At 45.9% G+C, this 19,649-nt stretch overlaps 1 protein-coding gene across 2 annotated transcripts in view; it reads right to left on the minus strand.

Annotated features, from left to right (window-relative positions):
- Positions 1–6,202: 6,202 nt before the first annotated feature.
- The window catches only part of FERMT1 (fermitin family member 1), a 49,162-nt gene continuing 35,715 nt past the window's right edge, over positions 6,203–19,649 (minus strand). For both annotated transcript variants that reach the window (XM_030821957.1, XM_030821958.1), the window contains exons 11-15: positions 19,009–19,115; positions 16,278–16,499; positions 15,395–15,519; positions 10,771–10,912; positions 6,203–8,704 (exon numbers count right to left, since the gene is read on the minus strand). In XM_030821957.1, coding sequence (XP_030677817.1) covers positions 8,531–8,704; positions 10,771–10,912; positions 15,395–15,519; positions 16,278–16,499; positions 19,009–19,115 — 770 coding nt within the window. In that variant the 3' untranslated portion in view covers positions 6,203–8,530. The remainder of the gene's footprint in view (positions 8,705–10,770; positions 10,913–15,394; positions 15,520–16,277; positions 16,500–19,008; positions 19,116–19,649) is intronic.

A 19,649-nucleotide genomic window follows, 5' to 3' on the forward strand; every position in this document is an offset into this window, starting at 1 on the left:
GACGGATGTTTGCATCTCTTCCCAACTCTGTGTTCACTGACATCATGTTGGCTGTGGTGGGAATCTTTACACCATGGGAACTGGCAAATCAGTGTTTCCCCAGTCCACAGAGTTGTAAACATTTACCACTGCATGTTTCCTACTTTGTACAATGGGCTGATAATACCTTCCTCACCTAGGGGATGAACTGAGAGAACTCATAGGAGCCGAAAGTGATAGCCCCTAATACACACGAGCTTTCTAATTCTTTTAGCCATGTAAATGTTTGCTTATTATTGTTGAGACTGCTTTTTGGAGAGGTGGGAGCTGATTTCACTTGCTCTATCATTGGTTTGCAAAGCTACTTACCCTTTTGGGATCCCTGTTGCTCCTGGGGCCTATTTGACTGCTATGGCAACCTGTCAACCTACCCTGAAACTCAGCGAATTATTTAACCTGACGGTCTGGCCGGAATAATGGGGTTGTGTTGGCAGAGAGACACTAGAGTCTCTGAAGAAAAGCACATGCATGGTACAAAGGTCCCAGGTTATTACACCTGAGTGGGGGATGTATCTTGACCTGATTGTGGTGGAGATGGACTGTAATCAATGGAGGACTGTAATGGCATGGTCTCGGCTCACTGCAAGCTCTGCCTCCCAGGTTCAAGTGATTCTTCTGTCTCAGCCTCCCAAGTAGCTGGAATTACAGGCACGCTCCACCTCACCCCGCTAATTTTTGTATTTTTAGTAGAGATGGGGTTTCTCCATGTTGGTCAGGCTGATCTCGAACTCCTGACCTCAGGTGATCCAACTGCCTTGGTCTCCCAAAGTCCTGGGATTACGGGCATGAGCCACTGTGCCTGCCAATTTCCATGAATTTCAAATGGCTTAATAGATAGCTTATTAAAATACAAAAACAAAAACCAGGAGACAGGATGGTATAAAGATGAGAAAGACACACTCTGAAATGCCATCAGCTGTGTCTTAGGGTACTGCTAGAATGGGATAGATTTTTTCTTCTCCTTTTTGGGGCTATCCCATCCTGCATTAGTCAGCTATTCCACAATGATGCTGCTTAACACACTGCTCCAGAACTCAGTGGCTTACAATAACAAGAATTTGTTCCCACAAAAATTGTCTGTGGGTCAGCTGATCTAACTCGGCTTGGCTTAAAGCTGTGGACTCCATTTAAATCTGCTGCACGGATTCCATTCAGTGGCTCAGGTGATGACCTGGGGAATCCTGTTCTCACAGTGGATGTAGGAGTGCAAAAGGATTGCAAAAGCACAGTGGGGGCCTCTGCTCACATCACACCCACTAACATCCCATTGACCAAAGGAAGTCAAATGGCCAAGACCAACAGCAAGCTGTTGGGTAATACGTGCTACCCACAGTGGGAGAGGAGAGGGGAGCAAATGTTTGCTGAACAATGATCCAAACTGTCACACAAACAATCACACTTATTTGAAAATAAGCTGATAAAGTACTTTTCTAGTTAGAAATATGTTCTTGTTAAAAATAAGACTTTACATTTGTATTGCATATTATGGTTTTAAAAGCATTTTTGCATCATTCTCTCATATATTCCTTCCAGTGACAGAGTGGAAAGGCAGCATCCCCATTTTTAAAGAGGTGAAGATTCTGGCTGCATTATTTTCCTAGAACTGGTGTAACAAATTATCATAAGCCTTGTGGCTCAAAACAGAAATTATTCCCCCACAGTTCTGGAGCCTAGAAGTCCAAAATCAAGATGGCAGCAGGGCCATGCTATCTCTGAAGGGCGCAGGGAGGAATCTGTCCTTGCCTCTTCCTGGCTTCTGGTGTTTGCTGGCAGTCTTTGGGACTCCTTGGCCTGCACCCGCATCACCCCTGTCTCTGTCTCCATCATCAATGGCCTTTCCCACTCTGTACCTCTTTCCCCCCCTTTTTTTTTTGACGGAGTTTTGCTTTTGTTGCCCAGGCTAGAGTGCAATGGCACATTCTTGGCTCACTGCAACCTCTGCCTCCCAGGTTCAAGCGATTCCCCCGCCTCAGCCTCCCAGTAGCTGGGATTACAGGCGCCCGCCACCATGTCTGGCTAATTTTTGTACTTTTAGTAGAGATGGGGTTTCACCATGTTGGTCAGGCTGGCCTCGAACTTCTGACCTCAGGTGCTCCGCCTGCCTCGGCCTCCGAAAGTGCTGGGATTACAGGCGTGAGCCACTGCACTCAGCCTACCTTTTCCTTTTTTTAAGGACACCAGTCATATTGAATTTAGGACTCACCTTAACCAGTATGACCTCATCTTTACTTGATTACATCTGCAAAGACCCTGTTTTATAAGGTCACATTCACAGGTTCTGTGCAGATGTGAATTTGGGGGGACCCCATTAACTCAGTACACTGGCTGGAAGAATTTATGGCATCTACACTTTCTTGACAATTCCTCTGGTGTTTGGCATCCTGCCTGCCAAATCCATGCCACATCTCTAAGGCCAGAGCTTCTTAAACTTCTCTGGGCGTACATATCGCTGAGAGTCTTGTTAAAAGGCAGACTCTGACTCAGAAAGGTCTGGGTGGACCTCGGAGCCGGGACTGGGGTCAGCCAAGGAGGTGCCCTTTACGACCCTGACAGTGAGGGCCTCCTTAAATGCTGTGCCCGGGATGCCTCACCTGTGCCACCCTAGTCCTGGCCCTGTGAGATTCTGCCTTTCTGACAAATGCTGCTGGGCCAAGGACCACACTTAGAGTTGCAGTCCATGTGGGTTTCATGCGTGGTATCTCACCCTCAATAGTAATAGTAATGAGGGTGTTTCCATTTTGAAGTTGGATGTCTGTAACTCCTAGAAAGGTAACAGTGGTTCTGCTACATTTTTTTTTTTTTTTATAACTTTGGGTCACATGGGCTGGGCTGGCTGCCAATAATGTTGGTTCTTTAGCGACATTTCAGGAAATTAAGTTGGTAGCACAGAGATTCAGGGCCCCTTTGTAAGCACCTGGTCAGACCTTCATCCCCAACCCTCCTGGCTTCCCAGAATATCCTACCATTAGTTCTGCCTCCCGACCTCTGTAGCACTGCCTGGAAGAGGTCCTTGATCTCTTCCAATAGCCTCCCTTACCAGCTAGGGGCTGGGCCCAAACCAGCTACCCCATCACCAGCAATAGAGCCTAGGCCCTGAGCTCTGACCCCAGGCCTTGCTGCAAGCCCTACTCTTTCCTTAAAGTTTTATATATATGTATTTTTTTATTTATATTATATATATTTATATATTTATTTTAAAATTTTATTTTTAGAGACAGGGTTGTGCTTTGTTGCCCGGGATGGAGTGCAGTGGTGCAGTCATAGCTGTCTATATTTTTGAACTTCATTTGCCTTCCCTGTTACCGGCCCCATTTATGTCCATCAACACATCTCTTGAGTCAGAGGGCACACACAGGCTTGGGGCCTTGGGCCCTCCCCTCCCCCAGGTCCCCTGCTCCTCTCACACAGGACCCTGCCTTCTCTCCATGGTCCACTTTTGCGACTGAGGGATGTCAGAGAGCAGCCAGAGGCCTCCCTGCCCAACTTCTAGGGGTGAAGAAGAGAGACACTATCCTGTTAAGTCCCCACGCAGCGTTTGTCACTTGCAGTGGCTGGGGAGAAGCAGTTATAGGATTTTTCCTCTGTGACGACTGAAGACACTGCGGCACACGGGGAATCATGGGTGTTTTTGGAGCTCACAGGGTAAGTTGGAGAAAGGAGGTAAATCCTTTTAGTGGAAAGAATCTTCCCCACAGGTGTTAGTCAGGAGCATTCTCATTTAGGTTTTTTAAAAACTGGGACTCCTCCGAGATAATTGAGCCTTTACAAAAATTATGATGATTATTTTAAATAGAGACAGGGTCCTGCTGTTGCCCAGGCTGGTCATGAACTCCCAGGCTCAAGCAACCCTCTTGCCTTGGCTTCCCAAAATCCTGGGATTATAGATGTGAGCCACCACACCCAGCCAATCACTGAGTCTTGATGCAACATGAGATGTGTGTGCAAATGTCAGGATAGCTTTTTCTTTTCTGTTTTGTTTTGTTTTTGTTTTTTTGAGATGGAGTCTCACTCTTTTGCCCAAGCTGGAGTGCAATGGTGTGATCTCGGCTCACCGCAACCTCTGCCTCCTGGGTTCAAGTGATTCTCTTGCCTCAGCCTCCCGAGTAGCTGGGATTACAGGCAGGTGCCACCACACCTGGCTAATTTTGTATTTTTAGTAGAGATGGGGTTTCTCCATTTTGGTCAGGCTGGTCTTGAACTCCCTACCTCGGGTGATCCGCCCGCCTCAGCCTCCCAAAGTGCTGGGATTACAGCCATGAGCCACCGCGCCCGGCCTCCCCTCTTTCTGATAGCACTCGATATTTCCACACAACTCCAGTGAGGTTCAAGGAACTGGAAAAACTTTGACGCAAATGAAGGCCAAGGGCTTCACTTTTTCAGCTTTTCAGGTTTTCCAGCTATGATTTCCCAGACTCAAGAGTCCTTGGCTGTAGGGTGCATGAGAAGGAAAGATGGGTAAAATAAAGAGGAATGCTCCACTTCTTTCCCTACCACTGAGAGATTCTGGGGTGACAGGGGTGGAAGGGGAGGAGGCAGGAAAGTCATGCTACGTGGGGAAATAATTAAAATGAATATAGAGATACTAAATGTAGAAGCCAAATTTTTTTTTTTTTTGAGACAGGGTCACGGAGGCTGGAGTGTGATGGCATGATCATAGCTCACTGCCACCTTGAACTCCTGGGGCTCAAGGGATCCTCTCATCTCAGCCTCCCAAGTAGCTGGGACTACAGGCATGTGCCACCACGCCCAGCTAATTTTTAAAAATCTTTGTAAAGATGGGGTCTCGCTATGTTGCCCAAGCTGGTCTTGAACTCCTGGGCTCGGGTGAGCCTCCTGCCTTGGCCTCCCAAAGTGCTGGGATTACAAGGTGAGCCACTATGCCCAGCCCCAAAAAAGAAATCTTACGAGTTAAAAAAAAAATTTTTAAGTGATTTTAGAAGACAGATATTACAAAATATCTTGACTTCTTGTATTAAATGAGTTTTCAAATTAAAGCTTCCTCATTTCCTTACTTTTCTGACCGTGGGACTAAAAATGAAACTTTCCCAAAATTAAGCACGGTGGCTCACGCCTGTAATCCCAGCATTTTGGGAGGCCAAGGCAGGCGGATCACCTGAGGTCAGGAGTTCAAGACTAGCTGACCAACATGGAGAAACCCCGTCTCTACTAAAAAAAAAAATACAAAATTAGCCAGGTGTGGTGGTGCATGCTTGTAGTCCCAGCTACACGGGAGGCTGAGGCAGGAGAATCGCTTGAACCTGGGAGGTGGAGGTTGTGGTTAGCCGATATCATGCCATTGCTCTCCAGCCTGGGCAACAAGAGCGAAACTCCATCTCAAAAAACAAAAACAAAAATCAAAACAAAGAAAAAAACCCCAACACTCTAAGCACCTCATTTCTCTGGCTCCCAGACCTTTTTGGTCCAGCCTCTCCTCCCACAGCTAATTGCTCTTAATGCCCCTGGTTCTCTCTTACTGGTGTGAGCCTGAGCTCAGGAACGCCTGCTCTGGAGCTGGGGTAAGGGGCATTTCAAGGCTGGGCAAGGCTGGGGAAGGAAGGGTGGGGTTTGCTGGGTTAAGCTTTGTGGCTTCTGGAGTCAAGACAAACACTGCTCATTGGCAGTGTGACCCGGGGCAAGCTCACCTTCTGAGCCTTTCTCCTTTGTAGAGGAAGCCATTTCTATCCTCTATGGGCTGACATGAGAATTGCACAAAAGGGTATAAACTGCATGTCACTAAAGCAAAGTGCCCTGAACTCTCAGCCATCAGAATCAGAGGCTTCTGCTGTTCTATTGCCGCTGGGGATATTTCTTTGCTTGCTGGTGTGTGTGTGTGTGTGTGTGTGTGTGTGTGTGTGTGTGTGTGTTTTAATATAGAACTGGAAAGAGACAAAAGAGCTCACGATAAGGCAGGATATGCCAGGAAATCTGTGACCAAGTCAGTGAGAAAGGAGTTGAAACCAGCGGGTAAGTGAGGTTTCTAAGGGGCTCTCTGAGGGCCCCTGGACTCTGCCACTCCCCACACCACGGGAGGGAATGACCTGGAATCTTGGCGCTGTGAGGAGAGACACATGTCAGACCTCAGAATTGCAGTCCCTTTTCATAATAGAGGAAACAGTCACCTTTTTGGAGATAGTAGGTTGGAGAGGACACAACAGGACCGTACTCAAATCCATATACATCTTTTACTTAAAAGTCATATAAAAGAATAAAAAATGCAGATTTCTGAATCAACTGTAGATAAGGAAGCAAATAATGTTGAAAGGTGCTCATTAATTTAAAATTTCATCATAGGAAGTTGGGTGACCTTTTGCACTCAATATTAAAAAAAAACCATGAAGTTGCTCTTTGGAACAGTAGCATTTAGGTTTTTGTTTTTTTCTTTTTGTCACACTTGTTTATTTCTTTGGGATGTTGCTGTGTGTTGCGGAAGAAATGCTCCCCTGAAAACTAACCAAAGTTTGGTTAAAACCAGTTAGTTCCTTTGTTTTCACGGAAATGTCAGACAACTATGAAAAGCTAAGGAAGCATGTTGAACTGAAGGTCTGGCTTTGGTAACTTAGGCAGAGATGTTCTCAGCAGCAAACAGGTAAAATCTAACATCAAGAAGCATTATTTTAATGTAGGACCAGTTATAATCTTAAAGAACTGACTGGGTTCTAAAATAATATAACTGAGAAATAGGACTGAGAAATGACCAACACCAGGTATAACACGGTACACTTAGCACTTGTTTCTACAGAAAACATTTCAAATCAAGTTCTTTATGATGTGAACCAGATTTTCCAAATGCCTAAACCACTTCCGAGCTTTAAGCAAGGCCTCAGAAATTCAGCGGGTGCCTGGGAGGCTTCATTCACATTCACCTCTAAGGAGAGGCTAAAAGAGGAATTTCCAGATGGCAGCTACTGGCTCAGAACCAGGGGGTCCCTTGCCAAGTCTGTCTCTATGTGGCTCCCGGAATTGCTGAAGTCTCACTTCTCAGAGGGCTTCGATGGAAAATAAAGCAACAGCTGATGCTCACAGGCCTCGGAACTCTGGCCAGGCTCCCTGAGGGGTGCATCCTAGGAGAACTGAAAAATGGGATTGGACCTTTTGCCTTATCCTTGCACCCCAAGTACTTTGTGTGGCAGAACGTCTATGAAAAAATAATAAAATATTGTCTGATATTTCCTTTCTGGTATTGCTTTTGACCTTCTCAAAACCCACCCCTCCCACCTCTAACAAACCAAAATGGAAAATGACAATTCAGGCAGCTGTTAATTGGCTCACTCTCTCAAGGCAAGCACTGTCTCAAGGCAGTCTCAAGGCAGAGATGACACAGCAAAAAACAGAGGGGGAGAAAAAAATCTATTATTGGCTTGTGATTTACAAAAGCCAAAGGCCTTTAGAGAAAAGGCCAGGAGTCGTACCAACATAGATACCAAATCCAGGAGAACACAGACCAGCAGTAAGAGGGACGCTTCCCCACGACCCAGACCAGCCTAAGGCCCCTGTGGTGGCAGCCAGTGTGGAGCCGTCAGACCTTGGACATGGTGGTCTTTGAGAATAGGTCTGCCCTTCTCTCCCTGACCAGTCGGGATAGAGACCTGACTGGAATCCTTGACGCTGGCAGGTGTTTCTATGGACAGAGAGGACTGTGCCTGTCTTCCTGAATCCCAACCCAGAGTAGAAGCAGTTGAGACACGGATCTGGGTTGAGAAATGGGTTTTCCTGTCCCCCTGTGTCACCCACATCTTCACAAAGGACTTACAGGCGGCTGAGAGATCTGTAGGAATGGAATGGGGTTTGCAGGTGGCCCCAGAAACCTGAGGAGACCAATGGCTAAGACCAGATGTGGGTCAGTGGTCATCCTGGCAGGTATCACTGTGGACAGATGACACTGAGGGCCACTCCTCTGACCTTGGGTTGTCAACTGCTACCTGGTAGCCCCACCCTTCCCCTTTCTACCCCTAGACCTTGGCCTCCAGGGAAAAAGTGTGTGTAGGAACTCCCTCTGTCATTTTGAAAAGACAGGAGCTAAAAGCAGTTCCATGAAGGACAGGCGTTTCATTTCATACCTGAGTTTGTGAAATAAGAGTTCCTCTTGCTACACGTGATTGTTACCTTTCTGTCTTCTCCATCGACTTAGTAAGGAGACAGATCAGCACAAGGATAACTTGTAGCCATACACCTGGCAGGTTCTGCAAGTCACAGCACTGTAGCCACATGTTGGGCCTTAGAGCAATCTTAGGGCACCTCCTTTTCTCCTGCTCACCCATTTTATAGAAAAAACAAGAGAGGCTCCTTCCATGGCTGGCAGCACAGGGCAAAATAAGGAAAGGGATGTGCCAGCAGTGGGTTTGAATGAGGCGAGGATCTGGGTGACCAGCGGTGAATGTGTGTTGTCTGTTGGTCCAGCATCCACATGCTGGGCAAGTTATGGATCCCATCCCTCCAGGGAGGGGAGCCTTTGGCTTGCCCTGTTGGTGTGAGCTGAGCACACGTGCTTGTTTCAATCCTGACCGCCCGTCAATTTGTGGAACAAGTCCTCGTCGAGTGTTTCATTCTGGTCCTTGGAGCGGGTGGACAAGAAAATGTAGCCGCCAATGTACTCGTGCACAATCTTGCAATCTGCACTCTGGCAGGTGAAAGCAGTAAAGACGTTTTGGTCGAACTCGATGACCACCTGGAAGAGAAAGGCACAGAGGAGCTTAAACTCTGGCAAGGAATGATGAGAAAGAAGTGCTTTGCTGGACTGGCCCCTGGGGCTGAGGGCTGCTGAGGTGGATGACAGATGGTTATCCCCCTAAAACACACAGAAAACCGCCACTTCCATTAAACACTTCCAGAAAACATCTTTGCTCTCTTTGCGCCCTCTGGTGGTGTCGACTTTGCTGCACGTCTGGTTAAAAAAACTCCCAACACGTTTCCTGTCTATAGTTTAGATATAAGGATTTTGCCCAAGCACTCCCTGTCTCCCTGTGTTGAGGAGCAGGGTGCTTCGCAGGCACTTTATTTTTATTTATTTATTTTTGAGATGGAGTCTTTCTCTGTCACCCGGGCTAGGGTACAGTGGCACCATCTTGGGCCACTGCAACCTCTGACTCCCAGGTTCAAGCGATTCTCAGGCCCCAGCCTCCCAAGTAGTTGGGATTACAGGTGTGCGCCACCACGCCTGGCTAATTTTTGTATTTTCAGTAGAGATGGGGGTTTCACCATGTTGGCCAGGCTGGTCTTGAACGCCTGACCTCAAGTGATCCACGCCTCGGACCCCCAAAGTGTTGGGATTACAGGCGTGAGTCACTGCACCCGGCCTGCAGGCTCTTTAATGAATAAAAGTCTGCCTGAATTTTCCTACAGCCACTGCCCCGAACCCTTTCCTAGCTGAAAGTCATAAACTCTAAGCACTAGAAGAAAGACTTACAGACTTTGCTGGTTCACAACCTTGGCTGCCCATTGAAATCACTTGTGGACCTTTAAAAATTACTAATGGCTTGCTCCTCCTCCCAGAAATTAAGATTTAACTGGCCTTGGGTGTGGTCCAGGCAATGGTGTGTTAAAGCTCCCCAGGTGATCCTAATATGCATCAAGACTTCAGAGCTACCGCCTTAGAGGTCATCTAATCTCTGAACTTGATTTTACAAATAAGCACCCAGACGATTATCAACACTGCTGAGAGGAAGTCAGGGTTCTTAACAAACATGTGGGTCTCTTACCATCCCTCTACGTCAGTGACTTTCTATTGGAAAATGAGAATGCCAAAGGAATGAGGGAAGATTGAGTCTGTATCAGCAACATCGGAATGTTTTAATTAATTCAAGAATGAATGAAACAGGGTCTTGCTTTGTTACCCAGGCTGGAGTGCAGTGGCACAATCATAGCTCACTGTAACCTCGAACCTCAACTGATCATCCCTGGCCGAGTAGCTGAAACTACAGGTGCACGCCATCACACCTGGCTAGTTCAGCTTTTTTTTTTTTTTAATTTTCTGTAGAGACAGGGTCTCATTATGTTGCCCAGGCTGATCCCGAACTCCTGGCCTCAAGTGATCCTCCCACCTTGGCCTCCCAAAGCACTGGGCAGAATGTTTTAAATTAGCAGCAGGATGTAAGGTGCCTCTAACTTCATCTAGAATTTTCCATGATACAGGTTTGGCCTGAACTTAGCTCCTAGGATGGGAGATGAGGGGAGGCTGTAACATAGGCTAAGGGTTTGAGGGCTCCTGGTTTTAAGAGGTGAAGCTTTTCTCAGTCATCACTATGGACCTCACTTGCTTCTTCAGCAGTTTTTCCCTTTTGGGCCTGGAACGCTCTCCAAGTGAGCAATTGAATCTTCGAGTCCTCAATTGGGTTTCTTGGCAGCCAGTCAGATGAGGCCTTTTTTGGATTTATTTTGCATAGCAGTTACATCTCCAGTAGTTTGTGGTAAGTAAGTATCAAGCTAAATCCTATATAATCCTATGCTGAGTCAATGAAAATTAATGAAACTGCTCAGCAATTTTAGAACCTGTCTATATTGAAAGACTGCATGGAGACTAAGCCAACTTGCAGCGCGAATGCAAGAGCATTTGGCCTGTGCTTGTTAGGAAGCTGCCCAGAATTGCATATGATTATTTTAGCAGAAAATTACCACATGCTTGTGGTTTCTTAGCTCTAAATAGAAGAACACCTTTTAAAAATCAGAATAATCTGCAATTCTGAGGGAACACACATTTATAGGCTCAACACTGAAGAGCAAAAACTTTCACTTTACCTGCCGGGTTTCCCAGTTTACATTCCACTGTTTGATATTTGTGAATCTCCATGTTGTCACTGGAATCCCAGTGGCTGCATCAATTTTAATCAACCTGTTATATGAAACTCCCAGAATGTCATCTTTCTTGCTTCCTTTAAATCTGAAAAGAATCATAATATGAATTAAGAGAAGCAACTGCTTCCTATAATACAATGTTCATTCACATATAACTTCTTAAAAATACTACCAGTATTTCTAAATCATTTCAGAGGAATGGACAATGAAGGATTAACTTTCTGCAGGGGGGCATTTTTACTGGGATGTAGACAGCATGAAAAAAGAATGAAGGCTATCCTGCAGATGGTCTTTAAGTAAAACTGACATCAGAGAAAAGAAAAATAAGACGGAATCAAATAAATTCATTCAAAATGATTACTGACTCTGTGTTGGGCACTCGTCTAGGCACAGGAGATATAGTAATGAACTAAATGGATGGAAAATTTCTGACTGTGGGAGGAATAAGATCATAAGTATGAGGTACATATGCCAGATAAGATGAAGGAAAATAAAATTGGAAGGGCTACAGGGAATACTGGCAATGAGGTGGTTACAGTTTAAAACAGGGAGATCAGTGAAAAGGTGACATTTGATCAAAAAATGGATATGCATGAGCATGTGAGCCATGTGGATATCTGGGGAAAGAGTATTCCAGGCAGACGGCACAGCCACTTAAAAAAAAAATTTTTTTTAACGTGCTTAAGGACCTGTCAGGAGGCCCATGTGGCTGACACAGTGAAGGAGCGGAGAGAAATGTGAGTTCAAGAGCAAAGGTCTTGTAGGCCACTATAAAGATCTGGCTTTTACTCTGAGTGAGATAAGAAATCCTTCAGATTTTGTGTGTGTGTGTGTGTGTGTGTGTGTGTGTGTGTGTGTCTTGTAGAGACAGGGTCTTGTTATGTTGCCCAGGCTAGTCCTGAACTCCCGAACTCAGGCAATCCTCCTGCCTTTGCCTCCCAAAGTGCTGGGATTACAGGCATGAGCCACCACACCTGTCCCAGATGGTTTTGAGCAGTTTTGAGCAGAGGCTTCACAAAATCTGATTTAGATTTTAAAAGGATCCCTCTGGCTGCTAAGTTGAAAACCTAGTGGGACCAGGGTAGAGGCAGGAACACCAAGCAGGGTCACTCTGGACTGGCTTTGTGATGGTGGTGGAGGAGGAGGCAGAAGAAGTGGTCAGATTCTGTGTGTACTTTGAAGGTAGAGTCACTAGGAGTTGCCTATGGGCAGGATGTTGGTGTAAGAGAAAGAGCAGAGTCAAGAATGACTCCGAAGGATTTGGCCTGAACATCTAGGGGGAGGAGTTGCCGTCTACTGAGACGAAGAAGAATGTAGCGGGGAGCCAATTTAGGGGGAAGATCTGGAACTTTGGACATGTTAAGATGAGATGCTCATTAGATATCCAAACTGGATTTATGAATCTCCAGTTCAAGAGACAGTTCTGGGCTCAAGATATACATTTCAGAGTAATTGGCATATAAATGAAGTCAAAAGAATGGCTGAACCCAAGAGGGTGAGTAGAGATTGAGAAGAGGAATGCTTTAAGAACTGAGGCCTGGCTGGGTGCAGTGGTTCACATCTGAAATCCCAGCACTCTGGGAGGCAGAGGCAAGAGGATTACTTGAAGCCAAGAGATTGAGAGCAGCCTGGGTAACACAGTGAGATCCCATCTCCTAAAAGAAAGTTAGCTAGGTGTGGTGGCTCACAAGTCGCAGCTGCTTGGGAGGCTGGGGTGAGAGGATCACATGAGCCCAGGAGTTTGAGGTTATAGTGAGCCATGATTGTGCCACTGTGACAGAGTGAGATCCTGTCTCTAATTAAAAAAAACCAAAAAACAAAAAACTGAGGACTGTGCACTCCGTTATTATAAGAGATCGGAAAGATGAGAAAGAACCAGCCAAGGAGACCAAAAGAACTGGTCAGTAAGGGAGGAGAAAAGCCAGGAAAGTCAGCTGTGTTGGAAGGCAAGTGATGCAAGTTGGCAAAAGGTAAGGGGTGACTCACTGTGTCAAATGCTGTGGAGAGGGTAGCTGGCGCAAGGACTGAGAGTCGACCAATGGACTCAGCAATGTGAAGGTCATGGGTGGCCAAGAGGTGACCTTGATGACAGAAAGTAGCAGGGGCAATGGGGTAGGGAGGGAGAGAAAACCTAACTGGAGTGGGTTCAAGAGAGAATGGAAGAAAGGAATTGGAGGTAGTGGGTACGTACCATACATTCAAGAAGTTTTACTGTAAAGTAGGGCAGAGAACAGGGAGAACAGCTGGAGGAGGATGCAAGAAGGGGAAACTGATGTGAAAATTGATGTTGCAGGAGACAGAAAAGCATAACTTTAAAAGAATTCCTAGCTGAATATGTCACTTTTCACATCATTCTTATCTTCTGCATGTCACCCTTGGTTAAAATTTACTCCACTTTTCTGGAATGTTGTCCACATTATTCCTTCATTTCACCACCTTAATGCTTAATATCACGAGTTAACCCACTTCTTACTCCACCCGCTTCTCTCTAACCTATGGGAATTCCCTGGGCTGCTCTCCATCATCCAGGGAGTGGTGAAGCAAAGACCTAGGTTTCTCGGGTGTGGGCAGATCCCAATCCCGCCAGCCATCCTACACACAGCATGGCTGCTCCAGGCTTTGACTCTGACTGGCCTTGGAAAAAGCAGATCTTCGCTACACCTGGGTCCGCTGCCGCAAAGCCTCACCTCCATAAACAGGTGTTAGAGATAGAGGGAGGTGCAGGGGGAAATAGCTGGTAAAGGACGAGTTGTCACCGGAAACCTGTTCAGGCCCACACCACGCTTCACCACGTTATCAGGCACTTTGCTTGCAGGCTGCACTGGATTCTCTCAACACAGTAAGTTCGGAATGCCCACTGAACACATGGAGAAGCTGCGGCTTGGGGAGGGCAACAAAAATGCCCAGGTGAGAGAGCTAGCAGAGGCAGAGGCGGGACTGAAAGCTGGGCCTGGTCAGTTCAAGTATTTATGTGGTTTTCACGATGCGGGGTTGACTTCAGGGTTACAGGTGAGTGTGTGTGTGTCTGCACATGGACACGTATGCACGCATATAGTGGGTATCCAGTACAACTCCACCCTTCCGCACTCCTCTGTTGGGGTAAGTAAAGCAGAAGAAGTTCCTTGTTTGGGACAAACACTGGGGACTGATGTTAAATGAGATATTTCAGTGAATAGGAAAGTCTGTTTTTTCTGTTGTTTTGTTTTTGTTTTAGAGACAGTCTCGCTGTGTCGCCTAGGCTGGAGTGCAGTGGTGCGATCTCAGCTCACTGCAACCTCCATCTCCCAGGTTCAAGTAATTCTAGTGCCTCAGCCTCCTGAGTAGCTGGGACTGCAGCTGCCCACCACCACGCCCAGCTAATTTTTTTTTTTTTTTTTTGTATTTTTAGTAGAGATGTGGTTTCGCCACGTTGCCCAGGGTGGTCTTGAACTCTTGAGCTCAGGCAATCCGTCCACTTTGGCCTCCCAAAGTGCTAGGATTATAGGCGTGAGCCACCGTGCCCAGCTGGAAAGTCTGAGCAGACTCCCCTGTTCGAAGTAATGGAGAAATGGAGTCTTTGGAAAGGGCCAAGAAAACAAAAACTGTCAACGCTTAAAAATACAAACCAATTTTCCCACCCCCAAATTATAAGATGAGAAAGTGACAGTACTTGCTGTACTGCAGGATTGGGTGTAGATTTTGCTTAAGCATCAGTCTCTTTTACAGAACTGAAGAATGTAATTTGATTTACAAGCATGCTTGTGGATAAGTTTTGGGAAACCATCCATTGTATACAGCGGGGCAGAGCCGTAGTGCTAGGCGGGCACAACAAATGAGGACATTTATGCTTTATGCCAAGTGTGCCCTGGACTGGGGAGTGAACTTGGACAAGTCACTTAAGCTGTCTTTCTGGGGGCAGTAGATGGGCCTTCTATGCATCCTTCAGATCCAGAAATCTTCAGAGACCAGTGGGAGCAGGGTTGCTACCTGATAAAGCTGGCTTGCTGGGACCTCTCTAAAAACCTAAAAATTCTGCAAAGCCACACCACGAGACAGTATGAGACACAAAAAGGAGGAAGCTGACATGAAAGAAAGTCGTAGCCAGGTGTAGTGGCTCATGCCTGTAAACCCAGCGCTTTGGGAGGCTGAGGTGGGAGGATCGCTTGAGATCAGGAGTTCGAGACCAGCCTGGGTGGCAAAGTGAGACACCCCCTCCACCCTCCCCGCACCCAATCTCTTAAAAAAAAAAACACACAAAAAAAAATCGAAAAGAAGTTACAGATTTCATAAAATCAATATGTGATGTTTACCCTCCGGTTTTGGAAATGTAGTTATCCTAAAAAAAAAAACCCTCCTTTTAAAATTTCCTTTCCCACATTTAGCTGAGTTTCAGGGGTGTTGGAACTTAGAACAAGAAGGTATGGAAAATGTTTATGAGCAGCCCAAAGTGTCAGGGCTATTTATAAAAGGGCAATATTCTCAAATAAAAAGCATTCTATATTCTATGCTAAATGAGAAAACTGGGGCTCCCCAAAAGCCACTTAAAATTGAATGGAAAGTGTGAGAAACAAGTGAACATTGTAATCACCTGACAAGGTAGTAGGTGAGGCCGAACTCAGGCAGTGACTGCCACGCCTGGATGAACCGCAGCTTGGCTTCGACCAGGGGCATCTGGGCCACGTTCTGGTGCGCCTCCAGGATCCGGGCGGCCAGCTGAACAGAAACAGACATCAACCTCTCCTCACATGCACCGGCTGCTCTGTGATCACCCTGTTAGCTCCAGACCCCCCGTAAGAACAATACACTCAAGGCCCGACTGCAGCTCTACAAAGACAATCTATTCTCATCCATTCATTCTCTCTCTTTCTACAAGATACAACAATCACTGGAAGAAGCAGGAAAAGGATCACTCAACACATAAACTTCTAAAGTTGGCGCAGTTGGAGAGCTCTGGGGTCCCTCTGTCTGAAGTCCGTGGAGTGTCCACAGACAGTGGTTCTATATGAATCAGCTTATCTGTGCAACTTTTAACCCACTCCTATAGAAGCATAATTTATTAATTTATGAGAACTAAAGAAGTTCAATCTGGGAATACCTACATGTTTAGTCAGCAGTACAGTCACTTCTAACAAAATTAATAATTTCATAACATCATCTAATATTCAGGACATAGTCAAATTTCACCATCAACTGTTTTTTTCATGATGATACTCTTAATCAGATGGAATTACTCCTTTTTTTTTTTTTTTTTGAGACAGAGTCTTGCTTTGTCGCCCTGGCTAGAGTGCAGTGGTGCAATCTCAGGTCACTGCAGCCTCCACCTCCCAGGCTCGAGCGATTCTCCTGCCTTAGCCTCCCAAAGTGCTGGGATTACAGGCGTGAGCCACCATGCCCAGCCGGAAATCCTCCTTTTATTTTTGTGTGCATAAAGAATTTACTGCAAACAATTGCCCTAACAAGATTAACAGTACCTGTTTGGATTTGTGTTTTTTTGCACACCGTGGTGACACAAAACATTCTGGGTTCATATCCATGTTTTCGAGACTGGAAGCCACCTGAGATGCAGAATTCCTGTTTTTCATCCTCAGAAATGAAAGGATGTTGAGGACCTCTGGCTGGTAGGAGCTGTCTGCCATGGTTTTGCCCTTCGATGCCAACATGCAGGCAGCCATCCATTGGGCGTATTGATTCTCCTGCAGCAAACAGAAGGTTGAGAAGCAAGCTCAAGTGCAAAGCCCCCTGCTGCACACAGACAGGGGGACTTGGGCTTTCTTCCCCATTACAGTGCAAAACCATCACCTTCCAAGCAAGATATGAAGTGGCACACGTTTTGAGTGGCTGCTCATCAGCTAATGTAACCCCTGACAGTAGTTTTTGAGTCCTGTGTTCAGTTTCTAGATGCTGGGAAGCTAGAGGATAGGAATGTCAACCTTGATAAATTGCATGCAGGGAATTTGCTTTTAAAGATGATCCAAGGGCCAGGTGCGGCGGCTCATGCCTGTAATCCTCAACTTTGGGAGGTTGAGGTGGGCGGATCACCTGAGGTCAGGAGTTCAAGACCAGCCTGGCCAACATGGTGAAACCCCATCTCTGCTAAAAATACAAAAATTAGCTGTGCATAGTGGCAGATGCCTGTGATCCCAGCTACTCGGGAGGCTGAAGCAGGAGAATCCCTTGAACTCAGGGGACGGAGGTTGCAGTGAGCCGAGATTGTGCTGATGCACTTGAGCCCGGGCGACAGAACAATACTTCGTCTTCAAAAAAAAAAAAAAAAAAAATGCCGGATGTGGTGGCTCACTCTTGTAATTCCAGCACTTTGGGAGGGTGAGGCAGGTGGATCATGAGGTCAGGAGATCAAGGCCATCCTGGCTAACATGGTGAAACCCCATCTCTACTAAAAAATATAAAAAATTAGCCAGGTGTGGTGGTGGGCACTTGTAGTCCCAGCTACTCAGGAGGCTGAGGCAGGAGAATCGCTTGAACCTGGGAGGTGGAGGTTGCAGTGAGCCTAGATCACATCACTGCACTCCAGCCTGGTGACAGAGCAAGACTCCATCTCAAAAAAAAAAAAAAAAAAGATCCAATGACACAAAGAAATGCCATGGGGCACAGACAGGTGGTGAAACCGCAAACTATCAGAGAGCTTTCCTTGATATATATTTCCATTTTCATATCACATCTGATCTCTATGACAAAAGAAAATGATGAAAAAAATTAGCTGATTTCCTATATTGTTTGTACCCTGCTCTATGCTTGGTAAAGACTCTAACGCTAAGGTAGCAATCATGGCCATTATGGGATCTTAACAAGTCAGTGGTGGCTTCTATTGTTGTTTAATGTCTGTGTTTTATTTCTGACTTCAGGGAGTGAACAGGAGTGGTCCTCCGAAGTGCAGGGGATGCAGTTAAAGAGGGGCGTTCTTCAGTGCAACAGTGGGTAAGGAACATTGAATTACTGGCCTCAATCTTCACTGCCGCTGATATGGTTTGGCTCTGTGTCCCCACCCAAATCTCATGTTGAATTGTAATTCCCAGCGTTGGGGGAGGGGCCTGGTGGGAAGTGGTTGGATCATGGGGGCGGATTTACCTCTTGCTATTCTGGTGATATTGAGTGAGTTCTCATGAGATCTGATGGTTTAAAACTGTGTGGCACATCCCCCTTCACTCTCTCCCTCTCCTATCACAATGTGAAGATGTGCTTGCTTCCCCTATACCTTCTGCTAAGATTGTAAGTTTCCTGAGGCCTCCCCAGCCATGCCTCCTGTATAGCCTGCGGAACTAGGAGTCAATTAAACCTCTTTTCTCTCCCAGTCTCAGGTAGTTCTTTATAGGAAAGTGAGAATGGACTAATACACCCCCCACCCCACTGCCCTCCACAACCTTCACCATATAACTTTACAATTCCTACCACCAGGGACAGTGTAATTCCCATCCCTTGACTGCAGGCTCAGTCATGTCATCTGCTTTGGCCAGTGGAATGTGGGTGGAAGTGACAGTGTGCCAACTTCATGCCTAAGCTTTAGGAGGTGCATGTGTTGCCACACGCCCTCTCACACTTCTGCCCTCACCAAGAGGAGACATTCTCTAGGCAGCCTGGGGCCCAGAATAAATAAAATCAGCTCAACCAGAGGCACAGTCCCACCAAACCTGTGTCTCCAAACCCGTATGACCAGCTGACACCATCCTGGATCATCCAATCCCCAGCCTACCTTTCAGCACATCTTTCAGAAAACAATGTTTATTGTTTTTATTTTTCTGAGGGGACAGAGTCTCACTCTGTCACCCAGGCTGGAGTGCAGTGGTGCCATCTCGGCTCACTGCAAACTCTGAATCCCAGGTTCAAGTGATTCTCCTGCCTCAGCCTCCCAAGTAGCTGGGATTACAGGCACCCACCACCACGCCTGACTAATTTTTGTATTTTTAGTAGAGATGGGGTTTCACCATGTTAGCCAGGCTGGTCTTGAACTCCTGACCTCAGGTGATCTGCCCGCCTTGGCCTCCCAAAGTGCTGGGATTACAGGTGTGAGCCACCACATGGCAAATGTTTATTGTTGAATGTCATTGTGATTTTGTTACACTGTGATTGTTATAAAGCAATAGCTGACTGACACAATAGTGCTCTAAATTTGTGAAAACATTTTTAGGTTTTGCTCTTAGGCTTAGTAGAGGTGAAGTGACTTAACATTTTTGGGGTTTTACTCACATGGTCACATCTCAAATACATTTCATTCATACCATCGGCAACAGGGATTAGTAACTTGATTCCAAATTTTCTCCCTGCTACATTTACATCGGGCACAACTTCGCAGCCTGAAGGACAAAGATCAGAGACAAAACTGAGTTCTGAGGCATCTGTTAGAGAAACATCAGGTGTGTATCTGAAATAAAGACTTTGAATACAAGCCCCTCAGATTTGGTTTGGTTTTGAAAAATGGAGGAGCAAGCTGATAACATTAGTTAATGGATAACTAGATAAATCTTATGAACAATTAACATAGATAAAGAAAAATGCTTTTCTTTTATGGTTTTCTTAAATCAAAAAGTCAATTTAGTTCATTTTCAGGTTAATGTTGGCTCTCCAAATTCATAGAAAAAATTGTGTATATGAACTTTAAAATAAATCAAAGCAGAAGGAATTCTCTGATTGCCACAATGTGAGTTGAGTGTACTGGTTAATTAAATATATCAATTAATAGATGGTTATCAGGACGCTCACAGTGACCTTCAGAAATTAGAATAGGCATTAAAGTGACACTGAATTAAACATAACTGTTCTGGAATACAGAAAGCTTTTCAAGATCTTACAGCACCTCATGTGCTATACTCTTGGACATGAATTACCAC

The sequence above is a fragment of the Nomascus leucogenys genome, chromosome 11, assembly GCF_006542625.1.
Source record: "Nomascus leucogenys isolate Asia chromosome 11, Asia_NLE_v1, whole genome shotgun sequence".
Classification (NCBI taxonomy): Eukaryota; Metazoa; Chordata; class Mammalia; order Primates; family Hylobatidae; genus Nomascus; species Nomascus leucogenys.